A 13,901-nucleotide genomic window follows, 5' to 3' on the forward strand; every position below is an offset into this window, starting at 1 on the left:
GCCTGCACTAAACTGTTCTTGCATAAAAAGTAGCTGAGTGATTTTGGAGACAGGATTGTTTTGCCTGAATCATCCAGATAACTTGAACAACTCAACTTCTAAGAACAATCCAGCCGAGGCTGCCCTGCCTAGTAAGTGCCCGCTGTCCTCTTCAGGCCATATCCGAGTCACATCCAGCTTAAACTGGAGATGACAGTGTCGTCTAGGAAGGAAACACGCCGTTATTGTTAAGTGAAATGGTCAACTCCAAATGCGCTCAGGTCCTGAAATTCACTGCTGATGTCCAAAGGCGCTTTCGCAGCTTGGTTTTTCGAAGTTTCCTTTCCCTGAGAGCATCACAGGGCTGCCCGAAGGCATTTGGCCCCTTCCCCCATACCACACTTTGCTTCCAGCCCCGTAGGCCTGTCCAATAAAGTTGTTTAAAATACAAAACGTAGCAGAGGATGCTCGAGCAGGAAGAGAAAAAGAACACCCGGCGAAATGGGTCGGTGTTGGAACGTGCCATTCGTTTTGAAGGGAGGAGAATCCCAGGTGTGAATTGCATCCCGAGCGTGAAGTCATTTAACAGACCTCGGGTTCTTCAGGGCCTGAGAAGAGAAAACACCAAAGACCCGGCGGAGCGTAGGAAGGGGCGGAGGCCGGAAGCGGAGCCCGGCGCGGGCGGCGGCCCCGGGCGCGTACCCCGCGGGCCAGGGTGGTGCGGCCCTGGGCGGTCCCCGCGGGCAGGCGGGGAGGCGGGAGGCGCTGGGCGGCGGCGCAGAGTGCAGCATGGCGTATCCCGGGCATCCTGGCGCCGGCGGCGGCTACTACGCAGGCGGGGTGAGTGCTGCCCGCGCGGGCTCGTGGCCGGGGGCGCGATCCCTGGACGCCCGGGGCTCCGAGAAGCCACGAGGGTCGTCTCGGCCCGGGAGGTTCCCGGGCGCCCCCGCCCTGCCCGCCGCCTCGCCCAGCGCCCCCGCCGGCCGGCCTCGTTCTCCGGCGACCTCCTTCCTCCTGTCCCTTCTTCCCCCCGGGTTGCTGCTTGGGGCCGGGACGCGCGTAGTTTAACCCAAGAAGCCCACCCTGTGCCTCCCCGATCCGCGGCGTGAAATCGTGCAAAAGGGGTGTTGCCTTCCGCTCCGCCTTCCCTAAGAGCAACAGCCATTTTACTCTAGAATGGTCCTGCGATCCACTTCTCTCTCTCTCTCCGAAATTGAGAAAAACGGGGAAAGTCAGGGAAAGTCCGCTAGAGTCGGAGACTTCCGGCAGGAAGGCAGCCTGGCCCTCAGTCTGGGACGGGCATCCTTTTGGGAACTGTTTCCTAAAGAGAATATTCCCTATCCGTGACACACCTCACCCTCCCGAGGCTACACCTGTCTCAGAACGCTTTAAAAATACCTTAAACGCTAGGAAAAATTATGCAAGACAATTCTGAGCCCTGCTGGTAAGTTGCATGGCCAGGTTGCATTCGTCTCAGTAAACTGCAGGTTAATGGAGATTTGCAGAGGTTACTTCATTTATACTGATGTCATTGTCAAGACAACTCATTTTGATCCTAGCTGCGGGTTTTTAAATTATAACTGCGGCGAGAATGGGAGAAAGGGGAGGAGTGATTGCGCGTAGAGTTAAGGGAGGTGAGGGGGAGGGGAGCAAACGACTGACAGCGAACCTGGCTTTGCACAAGGCAGTCAGTGGTGAAAGAATAAAACTTGGTCATCGGATTTATTCATTTGTTCCCTGTCTTACAGTATGGAGGGGCTCCCGGAGGGCCTGCGTTTCCCGGACAAACTCAGGATCCGCTGTATGGTTACTTTGCTGCTGTAGCTGGACAGGTTAGCTCTTCCATTTAACATTAAAGGAATTTCAGATTGTACATTTGTATTAACCTTTGTTACAGTCACACGGAAAAACGACTGTTCCTCTGGAAAAGAATTCCTTTGCTTCTGCTCCAGAAAAAAGAGAGAGAGAGAGAGAGAAGGAAGTTCATGGGCAGTTATTTATTTTTGAATATTCAGAACAAACTGGAACAACGTGTTACTCATGCTTATGTTCAATTCAGAACTAAACTTGTGATTGAATTAGGGTCAGATCGAACATAATAAACTAGTGTAAATATGCTTTGAAGATATGTAAGGTAGAAAGATGTCTTTAGAACTGTCAATTGTCAGGATCCAGACAGTGAATTTCCAGAGAAGAAATTCCAGGTCGACTGAACTTTAAACCTTTCTTTGTACAATTAGAATCATGTAGTACCAGTAATTCTGTAGCCAGATTCTGAGGGACATTTTCTTTGCATTGAGTTTGACTGTTAATTACCCCTTTAGGAAATGGGTACTCCAGGTAAAAACCCACTAGCTTCAAAATAAGAAAGGTACTTTCTTCTTGCTATCAGGAAGTTAATCTTGTGGCCAGTTTAGTTTTTCTTAGCTGCGGATGCTATTACTAGGTCAGCCCTTCCATGTCCTTGTTAGGTGTTGTGGTCTATTGACCCAGACAGAGAATGAATTAAGGTCAACACCCCAAGACCTTTCACTTCTAGTTGTGTGACAGGTGGTAGTTCATCTTGTAGGAGGCCTTTTTCCTCAGCTACCAGGTCACTGTATATACCATACTGCTGTTATAATCCAACATGTTCAAAGAGGACGTTTGTGCTTATGAGTTCAACCTAGCTTTCTTTTAATCAAAAGCTAGAAATAGCACAGTCTTGATGTGAAAATGCCTGTAGACTATTGTGGGATAAAAACGTGTGACCACCTTTTAGAACAGCACTGGAAAAAGTACAGTTTGAGAAACTGAATGGAAAATTGAGTCTAAAACTGAAAGAGCTTCCCCTAAGTATCTGCTTCACCTGTTAGTGATCAGTATCTTTGAAACCACAGGACACGGCAAAGCTCAAGTCTCTGCACTCTTAGATCGCCAGGACCAGGAGCCATGAAAGGCACCCACCTGCTTAGCTTTCAGCAGCCCTGGTCTGCGGCAGCATGTCCATCGTCTTTCCCATTATTGATCCTGCCTGTCATCTAGATTGTATAATAGTCATGAACTTGAGGATTTGGGCATTTTATTTTAAAATCTAACGTGTTTCTAGTTCTGACCTAGGTCAGCCAGTGAATAGGCATGGAGAACTTCTATAATTGTATAACCAGGTATAATTGTGATCTGAAAAAAACATTCATCATATTCTAAGCAAAGGAGATCACAGAGGCTGCTTTTTGTGGGAACCAAACTTTTCATTTACTGATGTCATCTGTGTACCCAGCCCTCCACCCCCTCAACAGAAAAAAAAAAAAAAAAAGGCGAGGACAAGTAATAGAACTTATAATCAAATACGTAAATAATTGTATTTTAAATTGCTTACTTTTGCAGTTTCCTAGTTCAGAGTAAGAGTAGTTAAGGATAGGAGCTAGTTGTATTTATATGTTTAAAAATATGTCTCAGTGGAAGAAACTGAATTAATCTTACTGTTTTATTAAGAGGAACCGTATGCTTTAGAAGTTATGCCAAGTCTAATTCAGGAATTTATAGGAAATGACAAAAAGATATTGGTAATACCAAAGCATAGGTGTAAGCAGCTTTCAGACTTGGTAATTCTTGTGTAATGATTGTTGCAAATAAAGCCTGAAATTGAATACCCACTTTGCCTAGGTACTAAGAAAGGTATTTTTGGTATATGTCCTTAATTATCCATTTGTGGGAGAACCTGGAACAGTTTCCTTTCTTTCTGTAACTTGTTGTTTGGGGAAGTAGAGTGAAGAAAAAGAATGCCTACTTTTGAAAGGCGTCCATTTAAAAAAAGTCTCGTGTGATAATATTCATTTTCTGTATTATTATTGGTATACTGAATGCTGAATGTAAACAAAGAACTGGAAGGTACAAGTCACTCTTGTAAATCCTTTTCCTATTTTTTTTTTTTTTTTTTTCAAAAGGATGGACAAATAGATGCTGATGAACTGCAAAGATGCCTGACACAGTCGGGCATTGCTGGAGGATACAAACGTGAGTTAGCAGCCCCAGAGTGTCTCGGAAATCTCTTGGGTTGCAGATGTTACTTGTGATTTACAGCCTTCAAGGAATCTGAGAGCTTCTGAAATGGCAAAGTTAGGAATTTCAGAAGCTGAATTTATTTCTTTTGTATTTCAAAATGCTCGTTTGAAGATAGTTCTTTTTTTTAATATATAAATTTATTTATTTTAACTGAATCATCCCACACAACCCACCAGTTTAGTAGGTTTCTTGGATCTGGGTTCTGGGTGTCTGGAACCATTCAAATCAATAAGACATGTGGCCTCCTCCTCAGAAACCGAGGTAGGGTGCTGAAATGAAATCCTCTAGGTCAGGTGTCATTAATGATAGGAGCTAACATTTGCTGCTCACTGTTGGCCAGGAGCTTATTCTGGCTTGAACGTGGTGTCACCTAGGGCTTTCAGTGGCCAGTGCTTGGCACCTGGTCCCAGGGTGACCTGTTCTGCATCCCTAGTTCTGAGTAGTTGGTCCTACCCTCCCTTTTCACAAGTGCCCAGTCCCCTACCCCTAGTCCTCAAGGAGCCAGTTATATACTCCTGCTCTCAGCTTCTGGCAGCATGAGTGCTCACCTCGACATCTCCCAGATCTTTGCTCTTTCTACATCAGGCTAAGTAAGACGTACCCTTCCTAATTTCTAAACTCTTTGTACTCATCCTTCTTCCCGCTGCCCCCTAGTTCCTCATAGACTCCCCCTGTGCTTATACCCACTTCCTTCCTTTTGAATTCTGCACAAGCTGCAGAGAGGGAACCCTTACCAGGATGCTCATTGCTGGCAGGGGCCTTCTCATCCCACACATGCCACATGCTTCCCTTCAAATCCTATCTTTACCATGATAGAACAGCATCTTGGCTGATATGCATGACCTACCACCTTCTTTGCCTGCTGTTAATTGAGACAGAATATCAAATTGAAACCTCAACTTCTTGGTCAGCTGTGAATTAAAACATTCAAACTAGGGGATTTCCTGACAGTCTGATGGTTAGGGCTCCAGGATTTCACTGTGGTGGACCCAGGTTCCATCCCTGTTTAGGGAAATAAGACTCCACAAGCTGTTCAACATGGCCAAAAAACAAACAAGCAAACAAACAAAAAAACCCCGACAAACTAGAATTCACACCTGTGGACCTGTAGTGGCTATTTTTGACCGTTTGACAGGGCATAGTTACTATGTGGTTCTCTTTTTTAAACTATCAGCATATCCATTTTTATTATCCTTTGTTTTATGAATTTAGTATCCAATCACTATTTCCTAGTTATGGAATTAAAATAGAAACCTTTTGGATTTCTGTCATTTACTCTGGTCCTAGACTAAAGAAGCCCTTTTCTCCACTAGAGATTTTTTTTTTTTTTTTACACTATTGTAGGCAGTACATTTAAATTGTTAATCTCAAGCAGTTGGGGCTGATGAACAAAGGAGATCTAATAGCAGGGTTTCTACAAGTGAGCTATGTCACAATACAGATTATATTACTCTACTTCTGTTCAGGAGAAGAGGTGTGGCCAATTTTAAAATCTAACAAAGTGGGCAGTGTATTCTTGTAGAGAAGTCCCTTTAGAAACTTCCTTTGAGAAAGCCACATTTAGTAATGCCCTTACATCACCAAGTTACAGAAAGGACATACCTATCACCTGAATTCTGTGGTTAATCTGCTTGCTGTCATCTCGTTGTGAAGGCTGTGCACGCATGCCAAGTTGCTTCAGTCGTGTCTGACCATTTGTGATCCTATGGACTGAACCCGCCAGGCTCCTGTGTCCATAGGATTTCCCAGCCAAGAATACTGGAGTGGGTTGCCATTTCCTTCTCCATGTGAGACTGTAATGACCCACAAAACCATCCTGTTTGTGAGTGTCAGAGTTAGTGTTGTAGTGGAGAAGTTATGCAGCCATTGGTCGTTTTCAACCCACCTTCTAAACTAAAGATGGGGATGTGGGAGACAGTAAAACCTGTGGCATCTTCTTTTCTTGCCTGGAAAATGCCATAGACAGAGGAGCCTGGCAGGCTACAGTCCACGAGACCGCAAAGAGAAGGACAGGACTGGGCACACACAGCGCGTGGTATCCTAACCAGTTTAAGAGGGAGCAGTCATGCCCAGAGGTGGTGCTGATGAGGGAAGGTGCTCTTTGAAATTATTTAAAACAGGATTAGCATTATTTAAAATAGGATTAGCATTAGTAAAAACTCTTCTGGAGGAAAACAAGAAATGAACAGGAGTTCTCCTCACCCAAACTAATAAGATGTCAGTGTTCTAACTCATGAGAACTGCCTGCCCAGAATAGTGAATTTTCTGTTTTGTTCCTGCCCATCTCATTCCCTCCCTTCTCAGATCAGATTTCTAACAAAGAATTCTAACCTGTCACTCTCCTGCTCTTAAAAATCCTGAGTAGCTCCATGGTGCCCATATAAAACAGAAGTTAGACGGCTTACTAGGAATTCAGTCCCAGATGCACAGCACCCCCCAACACTTTCTCCCCGCTTCTTGGCCTGTCTGGACTTCGCTGCTTGTTTCCTTGCTTGTGCAGGTCCCCGGCTTTACATGACTATCTCCAGATATCCCAAATCTTTCCTGTCATTCACAACTTGGCTTAAATGTTACCTCTTCTATCAAGTCTTTCTTTCAACATGAAGGAGCCTCTCACACTTCAAGATCTGGTAGTTTTTGGTGTCTCCATTGTGGCTTACCCTCTTCTACCCTGTAGGAAATGACAACCCGCTCCAGTATTCTTGTCTGGAGAATCCCATGGACAGAGGACCCTGGGGGTCGCAAGAGTCGGACACAACTTAGTGACTAAGCCACCACCACCCTGTGCACAAGACCTCAAACGGTCAGCCAGCACAGGATCCAGCTTCACAGTTGCTGTCTCCAGAGTCCCTGGTATCCTGAGCCCTGCACACCAGGAGTACTTAGTAGGCATTTGATGAATTAATGAGTATGGGAGGCTGCCTAAAATGGGAAAAAAAAAAAAATATATATATATATATATATACCCTTATTTGTATTTTGACTTAAGAAAGATTGGTATTTACCTAAGGGATTCTACGTTACTTCTAATTATCAGTGTAAATCAGAAGTGTCCATTTAAACTAATGCCTGATTCCCATGGTCAGATTCTGATCTAATTGTTCTGTGGTGATGCTGGCTATCCTTTAACAAAAGTTGTTAAGAGAGTAGATCTTAAAAGTTCTCACCACATGCATCAAAGGTAGCTATGTGAGGTGACGCATGTGGTAATTAACCTTCTTACAGTCATTATATACATACATCAGACCATTACACTGTACACCTTAAACTTACACAGTGTTGTATGCCAATCATATCTTAGTAAAGCTAAACAATTAATAATTATTGTTCTGTAGTATACCCCAGATATCAGGGTCTTATAATGCTTTTGGGTGATTCTTGTAAGGGCTCAGGATTAAAAACCTACGGTCTAGACTAGAGAGGCTTCATACCTCCACACAACTTAAAAACACAACAAAGAATCAACCAACTCTTAAGTGTTAACAAAGTGTTGCCTTTTCTTACCTCCAAGAATTATCTTTGTGGATCAGATGGAGATTAAGGGACCAAAACAGAAAGAGTCTCCAACCTTTTATTTCAGGGTTCTAAGCTATGCCAAACGCATGAATCTATTAAAAGTAGAAAACCTATAGTTTGTAACATTTGGAAACATTACAGCAAGAAGAGTTAGCCTAGTGTTTTAAGTTCACTTTGGTTAAAGATTCAAATGAAGCTGGTAACAGCTGTAAATAATGCCGACTCTGCCTACATCTCAGCAGCCTTGTTGAGTTCATGCTGGCCTTGCCCACATGAGCCTTGTTACTCCTTCCTCCTAGTTTTACAGCTTCTTTGCACCTAAGACTACCCCCTCAGTCTTGGTAAGATGCAAGGAATTCTCTATTTTTAATCTGTTGATACTTAGGTAGAGTACTTTTAGGCCATAAACCAGCAAGTGTATTCTTGTTTGGTTGTCTAAGTGAGGTGTGGAAATACCCTCAGAACGCCCTTGAGCCGTGAGTAAACTGAAAAGGCTTCAGAACAATGGCTTTCATTGAGTGGGTCATCGGGTCTTAGTCCAGAATGCTCTCGTTTGACCCACAATTCTAGCAAGCATATTTATCTTATTGTCTATGAAAAGAGGCCATAGGCAATTTGAGGTAGGAGGTGACCATTCAGTGTCTGACATTAAAGGGAAAAGAAAGAGAAACAAATGATCTACACAGAGCTAGCAAAACCAACTAAAGTGAATTGTGCGTAGGAACAAAGCAACTGGATCCACCCATTCACCGTGGTGGATATAATACATTGTGGTTCATTATGGTGGCTTGAACTCTATTATAGTTTCAAAGGCAAAAAAGGATATAATACTTTTTATGAACTATGTTATAGAAAACTGTAAGCCTGTGCAAAAATAGAGATAATTATACAATGAACTCCCGTGTACTCATCCATCAGCATCAACAATTATCAGTGTGTTGCCCTTCTTGTTTTATCTATAAACCTAGCCATTTTCTTTTAAAGCAGATTCCAGATCTCTTAACATTACTCTATCTATAGATAACTTCAGTGCATATTTTTCTTAAAGGTAAGGACACATTTATCCCCCAACTTAAAAGCCATGAATCACACCTAAAAATATTAACAGTACTAGGCCATGCTTTTTTTTTTTTAAAAAAAAAGATTTCTATTAAATTTTTTAAAATCAAATTTGGGTTCTGTAAGAAGTTCTCTCTATCTGGAAAATAAGCCTACTTCAAAGCTCCATGAATTTAGTTTCACATAAATTGAGCAGCATGTAAGAATAAAAGTGTATAAATAATCACGTTCCTATTAATTTGAATGTATCCAATGTAATGTGAATTTTTGAAATTGTATTAATATGTATATACTTTTCTTGATTTAACAGCTTTTAACCTGGAGACTTGCCGGCTTATGGTTTCAATGCTGGATGTATCCTTTACCTTGATGGCAGTCTAGAGTATTTTATTCTGGATTTAAAAAAAAAAAAACCTTGAAGGAATTTGTCTAAGAACTAATATTCAGTAAACACAAAGTGACAAATGACCACAGAAAAGTTTTCCAAAATCATTAGCTTTTAAGATGTCACTTGGTGTGAAAAAGGAAGTTTAATAAGCAGAACATTTGTTATTTAAGAATTTGAGGAAGCATCATAAACAAACAAGTATAGAAACCAGAGCAGTCAAGGTGACTTTTTTGCTGTGACATTGATTACCCTGCATGAGTCACACTGACCTTCAAGCAATGGGATTTTTCATATCACAGTTGTTAGACTAGTTTAGTTACTGCTGATGGTATGGTGCCTTCATCCCACCTCATTTTCCAAAAGCGAAAACAGTGGGTCTGGGAGGCCTTACCGTGGGAATATTAGGGCTAAAGAGGACCCTGGACAGAAGGGTAAGCAGCATAGCCTGGACCTCTCAGAAAGTGCAGACCACTTTGGTTGTTATAGGTAGCTCACAATGGCTTTTTAATTTCCTTGTAGTCACTCATGTAGATGATCTCTTTTTCTCACGGAAAATACGTACTCAGAGCTTTTTCTCCATAGGCCTTTATTTTTATATCATTAGAGTATCTTTTTGTCCTGTCATGCCCAAAAGAATGTACAGTATTTTTTTCAGCAGAAAGAACGTTAAATTCCCTTATCCTTGATCTTTGATATAATCGTTAGAAAATGTTGCAAAATAAAGATGCTCTAATCCTTGATTATAGTTCAGAGAGACATGTCAGGCACAATGGGTTTCAATGAATTTAAAGAACTCTGGGCTGTACTGAACGGCTGGAGACAGCACTTTATCAGCTTTGACAGTGATAGGAGTGGAACAGTGGATCCCCAAGAACTGCAGAAGGCCCTGACGACAATGGGTGGGTATGACTGACTCCATCTCTGTTCACTAGTAGCTTTTTGCTTTTGTTTTTTTGTTTAATTTATAAAACTAAGTATTACATTTCTATTTATAGAAATAGCACCTATTCATAATTTAAATGAGCCCGCTCCTAAAAAATTGGGCTTAAAATTATTTTTAATTTTTTTTTTTAAATCCTTGAAATTGGAATATTTTTTCTTCTTTTTTTGCTGGATGATTTTTCTTCCTTTCAGGATTTAGGTTGAGTCCCCAGGCTGTGAATTCAATTGCAAAACGATACAGTACCAATGGAAAGATCACCTTTGATGATTACATCGCCTGTTGCGTCAAGCTGCGAGCTCTAACAGGTGTGTCCTTTGAGATTGCTATTGGCAGGCCTGGCAAATAATTCTGTTTCCTCAGAAATTTTTTCTCACATATTAAGTAATCTGCCGTTAAAATGATCCAAACTAAATTCCCTGGCAGTCCAGTGGTCAGGATGTGCTTTTACTGCCAGGACCTGGGTTTCAGCCTTGGTCAGGAAACTAAGACCTGGAGAGCTGAGTGGCTCAGGAGGGGAGAAGGAGTCCTAACTAAACTTTAGTGTTCTATAACATAAATGAACCAGGCTAATTAGTAAATTTTTGATTAGAGTATGAGCAGTATTCTGTGACTTCTCCCTGGAACGTGAACTACTTGATAAAAGTGAAATACTTGAAAAAAGTGAAATTGCCCATCAGCAGCCCTCTTTCCTAATTCCTCCTGTTGGAGAGTAATTTGAAATGGTGGTCTGTGTTTCAGATATCCTTCTCAAATGAGGCTGTATCAATAATCTCTACTTTTCTCTCTCCTCTTTTTCTTTCCTTTGTATGTTTTTTCCTGTTCCATTCCTTTCTTTAGTTTTTTTACCCTTTTTAATATATGGTATTATAATTTTTTTGCATCCTTACAAATTCGAGGGCAGATTCTTTTTTTTTTTTTTTTTTTTTAAGTAAATCCCTTTTCATTTAGTAGCACAAAACTCAAATGGGTGGAGTACTTGATTATAGCTGTTTGTCATATTAAGGACGCCATCCATCTGTGTGTATGTGCTCAGTCATGTCCAACTCTTTGTGATGCTATGGACTGGAGTCTGCTAGGCTTCTCTGTCCATGGGATTTTCCAGGCAAGAAAACTGGAGTGGGTTCCCATTCCCTCCTCCAGGGGTTCTTCCCAACCTGGGGATCAAACCTGCGGTCTCCTGCGTTGCAGGTGGTTATGGCTGAGCCACTGGAGAAGCATCTGTTTCTTAACATATCTTTGTTATTAAGAAGTCTGAAATTCTGTACTTCCATCACAATTAAGGAATGGCCTCAGAAGTTGTGCAGCTTTTACCAACTTTGGGATGAGGCCTTTTCTTCCAACTCCAGGTTGGGGAAGACAGTTGGCCAACTTCTGCTTGCTGTGTTACTTGGCTGCATATTAAATCCATTCGTATTGCTACAGCTGATTTCTTTGCTTTGGCCTTTTGTCTCTGTTGGCTGGTTGTACAATTTGTTACTGCATTTGAAACTCTGCTGACATAATTAACTATTAGGATTTCAGATGTTCTAAAAAAGCTCATAAATTTTACTGTTGTGTTTTACAGACAGCTTTCGAAGACGGGATACTGCTCAGCAAGGTGTAGTGAATTTCCCATATGATGATGTAAGTCTGAGTAAATTCGTAACTGAGTAAAAGAGAGGTAAAGCAATTGGGCATCCCTTTGAAGCTGGCTCTTTAGAGCATCTTAAGGATCCCAGAGCAGTTAAGGCTTACATGATCAGGAGTCACCATCCAAAATTTATTAATGTCATTTATTTGTCTTATCCATAGACCACTGTTGCATTAAACAACCGAGGTCAAGGCCCAGCTTTTCTCACTGATTAGCTGGATCACTTAGGCAGTTTTTTCATTGCTCAGAGACTATTTGAGGAAAGAATAATAATGCTGTCCTCACTAGACTATTGTGAGATTTCAATAAGAAATGTCCTTGAAAAACACCACCATGCAGATGGTGTATCTACTTTTGTCTCCTTTACACAAATCACCTCTGTCAATGAGAAATAACTTGCATGGTTCGAAGCTGCAGTTGGCACATGTGTTCTTCACTGAGGACAAAAGACACAAACTTAAGTCATAATTTAAAACTGTGTTTACCGTACAGCCACACTAAATGCGTCAGGATACAGACACATAACCAGTGTGAGCATAACCACGTGCTATCTTTGTTGGCCTTGGTTGGATAGACACAGCACAGCTGGGGAGATGTTTAGGTGTGTCTCCAGTTTTTGTTCAGCCATTGATAAACCACTTTTAGAATGGACATCACTGTGACAACTAAAAGGTTTCTCCATTTCAAAATATAAACGTGCACATATTTTCGGTTTAGCAGCAGCTGCAGTTCTGAGCACACTCTTAAAAGGCTGTTGCGTAAATATGTTTACTACTTTTGCTAAAAGGTGTGTTCCCTCAGTGTGCATTAACGTCTCAGGTAACAGTCCCGCTCTGTTTCCAAGGATGGAGAGGCAGCCTGTGGGGTGGAAAGTGCACAGGCTACGGCCTCTCACGGGGCCACTTAAAGAACATCTGTCTGAATGTCCTGACCCAAGTTCCCTTTTCCCTGAAAAAGGGAGCATCAGCTGGTCCTTGCAGGAATGCTGTAGGAATTAGCAGTGTCCAGGGCCTCGCTGATGGTGGAAGAAAGCCAAAGAAAACTGAGAACAGGAGCAGAAATGATTGCTGTGTGTTGGACTGTTATTTATATTTGTGAGTAGGTGCCTTTGATCATGATCACATTTAGAGTGAGATAATAATTTGGAGTTTAAATAATTCTTTATGCATTAAGGTAGCATCAGCTTCCTATAAGAAGGTTTGATGTGAGGAAACCCTCTGGATTTTATATTAGAATGCTTCCTTCAAAAAATGAACTTTTCCATCCATCATTTACTCTTATTTTTAAAGCTTTTTTTTTTTTTCTAATCCACAGTTCAAATGAATAGCAAAATGTAAGCTGCGTAGAAATAAGCAGGGGTGTGTTCCATGTTCTGGGGTCTGCAGCGTAACACTGATTTCTCTCTTGCAGTTCATCCAGTGTGTCATGAGTGTTTAAGTCAGGAGCAAGCTGTATGAACATAACCTACATTCCGACTGGAGTCTCCTTTGCTCTTTGCCCTCAGTAATTGTGTGCAGACTTACACAGCCACCTTTCCTTAACACCTCTTGTGAAAGTTTATTACTTTATGTATAACTGAAGTTTTTTGTTTTGATAATAAATGCTTTGAGATGATATTATCATAAGATCCAGTCTGTTAAACACCATTTAAAACTTCCTTGAGCCACTGTCAGTCAAGCCTTATTTTCTTGTTAAGCCTCTTTTATGTAAATTCAGGTGTGCCAGTTGTTTAAGGCACATGATGTATTTTTCATTGTAAGATACTAAAACCTTTTCATCAGACTGCAACTGTTGTCTCCCCTCTTTTAGAAGGGCTTTTACATCAGAGTGAAAGCTTTATATGTGGAGTATTCTTATCATGTAAATGGTTTATACCCACTTGGATACCAAAAAAAACCACAAAAAACGTGGTGATCCATATCAGGATTCCCCTTGGTAGAAACTTAACACAGGCTTTAAGGATTACAGATACTCTGATGGCTCTATGAATGGACATACTTAAAAAGCTGTTGAAGGGAATTTCCTGGCTAGGAAAAGTCCTAATCAGGGTTAGGACTCCATGATTGCACTGCAGGGGGTACAGGTTCAACTCCTGGTTGGAAATCAAGCCATGTGGCCAAAAAAACCCTGTTGAATAAGTGGCAAATACTGTCACTAAGTTCCGCCTTGTCATTATCCATGTAGACCTCTGTTCTGTACTGTGCTTAGTCACTCAGTCATGTCCAACTCTGCAAGTCATGTCCTACTCTGCAACCCCATAGACTGTAGCCCACCAGGCTCCTCTGTCCATGGGGATTCTCCAGGCAAGAATCCTGGAGTGGGTTTGCCATGCCCTCCTCCAG

At 41.8% G+C, this 13,901-nt stretch overlaps 1 protein-coding gene across 1 annotated transcript; it reads left to right on the forward strand.

The window, feature by feature from the left end:
- Positions 629 to 13,178, forward strand: SRI (sorcin). The gene is made up of 8 exons (XM_018047059.1): positions 629 to 819; positions 1,728 to 1,811; positions 3,906 to 3,975; positions 8,909 to 8,952; positions 9,738 to 9,885; positions 10,121 to 10,234; positions 11,494 to 11,552; positions 12,970 to 13,178. Exons 1-8 carry the CDS (start codon positions 769 to 771, stop codon positions 12,994 to 12,996), a joined length of 597 nt encoding a protein of 198 aa, XP_017902548.1. The 5' UTR covers positions 629 to 768; the 3' UTR covers positions 12,997 to 13,178.

Source organism: Capra hircus, chromosome 4 (genome assembly GCF_001704415.2).
Source record: "Capra hircus breed San Clemente chromosome 4, ASM170441v1, whole genome shotgun sequence".
NCBI classification, from domain to species: domain Eukaryota; kingdom Metazoa; phylum Chordata; class Mammalia; order Artiodactyla; family Bovidae; genus Capra; species Capra hircus.

Coding starts and splice junctions, on each gene's coding strand:
- SRI (XM_018047059.1), top strand. CDS start 769: ATGGCGTATCCCGGGCATCCTGGCGCCGGCGGCGGCTACTACGCAGGC. Junction 1,812..3,905: donor TTGCTGCTGTAGCTGGACAG/GTTAGCTCTTCC, acceptor TTTTTTCAAAAG/GATGGACAAATAGATGCTGA. Junction 10,235..11,493: donor CAAGCTGCGAGCTCTAACAG/GTGTGTCCTTTG, acceptor TGTGTTTTACAG/ACAGCTTTCGAAGACGGGAT.